Source organism: Onychomys torridus, chromosome 19 (genome assembly GCF_903995425.1).
Source record: "Onychomys torridus chromosome 19, mOncTor1.1, whole genome shotgun sequence".
Lineage (NCBI taxonomy): Eukaryota > Metazoa > Chordata > Mammalia > Rodentia > Cricetidae > Onychomys > Onychomys torridus.
The window spans coordinates 8,244,099-8,249,098 of NC_050461.1; the positions used below are offsets into that span (position 1 = coordinate 8,244,099).

The 5,000-nt window shown below is 41.1% G+C and overlaps 1 protein-coding gene across 1 annotated transcript in view; it reads right to left on the reverse strand.

Moving 5' to 3' along the window:
- Scml4 (Scm polycomb group protein like 4) overlaps nt 1–5,000 on the reverse strand; it is a 115,166-nt gene that overhangs the window by 54,622 nt on the left and 55,544 nt on the right. The window contains exon 2 of the mRNA XM_036168981.1: nt 1–194. This exon is cut by the window's left edge and continues 19 nt beyond it. Within this exon, the coding sequence (XP_036024874.1) occupies nt 1–194 (194 nt within the window). The remainder of the gene's footprint in view (nt 195–5,000) is intronic.

Sequence of the window (5,000 nt, forward strand, 5' to 3'; positions counted from 1 at the left end):
CCTCTCTTCTTTGGGATTGTCACTGCTGGTCCAGAGCCGGCAGAAGCAGAATAAAGGTTATGGACGGCCATGGGCACCGGTGTGGAGTGAAGTGGAGGCCGGCCGCGCTTGCGCCCCGGGACCTTCTGTGTCTGCATCTCCGCTGGTGCCAGTCTTACCGAATGAGGAGGCAAACCGCACGGGGAAGAGAGGGCCTGGGAATTAGTTCAGTGAGAAAGCAAAACAAAAACAGAAATGTCTGTTTGGTTTTCAAAGCACATAGCTCTGTGTGTGTATGCCTACCACTTACTGGAGAAAGCCAAGGGTGCGTGGAAGAGAGACAGGCACCCCTAGCCAGCAATCCTGCCAGGTGCAGAAGACAATAGATTCCTGGATTCAGACACACCTGATATTGTCACCAGCAACTGAATGCTTTCATGTCTCAATTCAATTTTTGACTAATAAATTAGTATCACAGTGGTGATTTAAATACTATACATGACATTTCTATGTTTATAATGTTTAATGATAAATAAATCAATATATTATACTTAATATCATTGTATTACATAAATTCATTCACACACACACACACACACACACACACACACATATTTAACTTTCTTTTTTTGTTTAATTACAAATTGTCATCACCTCCTTTCCTCTTGAAAGGAATTTAACAATACACGTCAATTTCATTAAAGCCATGACATCCTTTAGTCAAAATATGGACAGGGTTTTGCATACAGAAGTGTTCATTTTAACAATATTGAGAATTGCAGAAATAAAATAGATACAACCCAAATAACCATGTCTAAGGGAATAGCTAATACACCTACAAACTAAAACTGTCAACAAGCCTTTAGCAACACATTTTGCAGAACATGATGTTGAGCGAAGGGAGCATCACACATGTAAGTGATGCACAAAAATGATCTCAAGTACGCAAAAATTTATATGGTAAAATTAATGGAAGGAGGCATGCTAAAAGGTCACGTAGAGCTGGGTGGTCGTGGTGCACACCTTTAATCCCAGCACTCAGGAAGCAGAGGCAGGCAGATCTCTGTGAGGTTGAGGCCAGCCTGGTCTACAGAGTGAGTTCCAGGACAGCCACCAAAACTACACAGAGAAACCCTGTCTCGAAAAACCAAAAAATAAAAAATAAATAAATAAAAGGTCACCTAGATAAAGATGGCCAAGCTGTGGGAAACTGTTCACAGCACATAGTCCTTAGTACACAGACAACAATATTGACCATAAACTACTCAGGTAGAATTCCATAAATCTTGAAGCAAAGGCCATTGATTGACCTTGACCAGAGAGACCAGAGGAACTGGAAACTCAGAGGTCAGGTATCCTGGCACGTCAGGAATGTGTAGAGTGGAGCAGAGCTTTAGACTTTAACTCAGGGGCATTGTTAGGTGATGAAATCCACTTCTACAGAGTAGTGGAACCTTCCAGAACCTTCCAGTAGGAATGAGAAGGTTTTGCTGACAAGTCTTTAGAAGGTGTTATGACAGAAGCATCCCCATGCCTTGGTGGGGGCAGTAACACAGGGGCTATATCACTTTACTCATGGAAGAAAAAGCAAAACACTTGAAATCTTTTAAAATACAATAGGGGAAGATTTGTTTTTTGGAAATACCATATTTGGTGGATATATATATATACACATATATATATTTTTTTTCCAGTGTGGGGCTTGAACCTATTGTAAACACCATGCAAGCACTTACCAGTGGGCCACACTTCCAACTTGATAAATAGAATTGTTAAGTAGAAATATTTTTATTTCACGCACTGTTGAATGTTTCAGATAAGGAAACAAACTAGACTGCTCTACCAGTGGACCCAGGCTCAGTTCCCAACACCAACCTCAGGCAGCTCACACCTGCCTATAACTCCCCAGGCCTCTTCTGGCTCTCACAAGCAACGCGCTCACAAGCATAAATCCTCATCTAGACACATAAATGTATACATAGTTACAAATAAAGTAAGAATAAGATAATATACAGCAAAGAACCAGCCTGTTAAAGATACCAATTTTCTTTGTTTCTGTGTGTTAAGGAAAATACCCCATCTCATTGATTTAAGAGACCTTTTTAAAAAAAAATATTAACATTCATGGAATAAGGTTGTCCCTTTAGCACGTCAAGCAGATCAGAATTCCTAGGGAGTAGGGAGTATCTTAGTAAAGCACAAGATAATAACACATCTTGTAATTGAATACATCTTAGAGTCAGTGAGTTGTGATTACTATACAGGAATTCACAACATAAAAATCTATTTCTGGACTCGGCGTTCATGCTCCTTGGCATGAACAAAAGTGTTCACTGGCACAAGAGGCCCAAAGCACGGATGAGTCAACCAGAACCAACCAGATCTTGTCAGGGGAGAGTCGGTCTTCTTTTGACCCACCATTACCAAAAGTCTGCTTCTTCCTTGGGAGTTTAAAGATTTCAGAAACAGAAGCTTTTCTAATTGTAGAGCGGATTTCTGCACCCTTATACTTTGCCTCAGTTTTTAAAGTTTATTTTGCTTCATTTAGTTTTGGTTTCAGGGGACAAGGTCTTTCTATGCAGCCCATGCTGTCTCGAATGAACAGTGTCCCTTCTGCCTGGTCTCCTGAGTGCCGGGATTGAGTTGTGTGGGACAGGCCTGTCCTACTTTGTCTTTAGTGTGAAGATTAACGATGTGTCTAGTAGCATCGGTGTCAAATAAAGCAGGAGAAAAATCTATGGTCAGGGGCTGAGGAGAAAGCCCAGTTGAGAAAGTGGTCATCTTGGAAGGTTAGGATCTGGTCCCATCCCCATAACAAGATAGACAGGCATGGCGGCTGCACTTGTAATCCTAGCATTGGAGGCAGAAACAAATGTATCTATAGGGTGGGCTCAATGGCCTGCCAGCCTAACCTAAGTTGTGAGCCCAGGCCCCAGAGAGAGCCCCGTCTCAGAACTAAGATGAACAGCATCTAAGAAAGAACACCAAAGTTAATCTCCAGCTTGCAAGTGCACGCGAGCGCGCGCGCGCGCGCGCACACACACACACACATAGACACACACTTTACAAATAAACAAAATGTAATCATTTTTTTTGAACTGAGGATCGAACCCAGAACCTTGTGCTTGCTAAGCAAATGCTCTACCACTGAGCTAAATCCCCAACCCAAAATGTAATAATTTTTAAATGAAAATGAAGTTTAGTTAGCCGGGTAGTAGTGGTGCACACCTTTAATCCCAGCACTCAGGAGGCAGAGGCAGGAGGATCTCTGTGAGTTTGAGGCCAACCTGGCCTACAGAGCAAATTCCAGGACAGGCACCAAACTTAAGAGAAACACCTCGAAAAAATGAAAAACAAAAATATGAGTTAGCAACAAAGTTTCAAATATAAGTAAATCTAAAAAGAGTCTTTGACATCTAAAAATTAAACTTAACTTTCCCTAAACTGTTCCATATAACAAAAACCTCTCCTAGGGGAAAGTAAAAAAAACTATCTGTTCAACTAATTTCTTTTCCCCTGACATACCACCTCCCTCTTCTTTTTAAGGAGGAAAACCCATGCCTCAGGCTGCCTCCCACTTGCTGCCTTCCACAGAAGCACCAGCCTTAAGCAGTGTGGAAGCCCTGCTCCATGACTAGTTTGATACACGCTGCTAATTGACCAACAAGGAGCCATTGTTGACGGAGTGGTGGGTACCACAGGGAGGGGAGAGAGCCAGAGGCAAGAAGTGTCCAAAGCTCCTTCAACCGGCCATACCTGAGTGATTGCTCACTTTACCTGCTAATCAGGGATGGGTTTGCCAATGCTCATCACAGACAAACTCATTGTTAAGTAACAAGGTTTCTTACCTGAATAACAAATGAGTTTATTAGTACCATGGGACCCCTCTAAATGTCTCCATAGCATAATTTTCGAGTTTGGAGAGTCACTAGTAAAGTACCTTCACTTTCAATAACAGGTCCAGACACTTCAGGAAAGTGGGGGGAAGAGGGAGTGAAGGTGTCCCAAATCTCTCTTTCCAAAACTAAGGTGTGGATTGAAGAGAGAGAGAGAGAATTTAAAATAATAGTACTACTGATAAGGACGTGACTCCGCTTTGGAAAGCAGTGATAGCAGCACACAGGAAACCCTGTTAGCGAGAGCAGGACTCTGGAGGGAGAGCAGGACTCTGGAAGATAAACAGTGAATTTTATCATGCTTAAGTAAAGGCTCAATAGGAAAAGGAAAGGCAAACACTGGAATACATAATAAAAGACTCACCCAGAAGGAAGAGTCTCTCTGTGTCTTAAGAAAATAAGAATAGCTGGGTGTAATGATGCACGCCTTTAATCCCAGCACTTGAGAGGCAGAGGCAGGCAGATCTCTATGAGTTCGAGGCCAGTCTGGTCTACAGAGTGAGATCCAGGAGAGCCAGAGCTACATAATGGAGCCTTATCTCAAACAAACAAACAAAACATAAAAAAGAAAAGAAAAAATAAGAATGAACACAAATTCTAATGAAAATAATATACTTAAAATTTATTAAGAAAAAAATCTAAAGAAAGTTCAAAAATATATGGCCAGAATTACTCTTTGCAAAATTATTTATAATAGTTAAGTACTGAAAAATGTCAAAACACCCCCCAAAACAGCCTTGATTTGGCATATTATTTCAAACTCATAAGATGGAATACTTTGTGGTTTTAAACATGCACACACGTGTGCATGAATGTGTGAGTGTGTGTGCGTGTGTTTAAGAGGGCACATGCAGGGTACTTCTCTACAATATTTGTATAGCTTCATGTGGGAATCTGCACAGTGCTCTATGAATAGGCTGGGTCTGAGAAAGAAAAGCCTCGAAAGGCTGGAGGTGGTCGTCCTTGGAAAAAAAGAAACTAACATATGATTTTTACTTTCTTTTGTGTGCCATTTTAAATTGTTGGAAATTTTAAACCAGAGACAGATATATAAATAGAAAAAAAAAAAACCAATGTCTGAATGAGTTTCCTTCTCTGAGAACTCTTTCTGATATCTTCACTCTT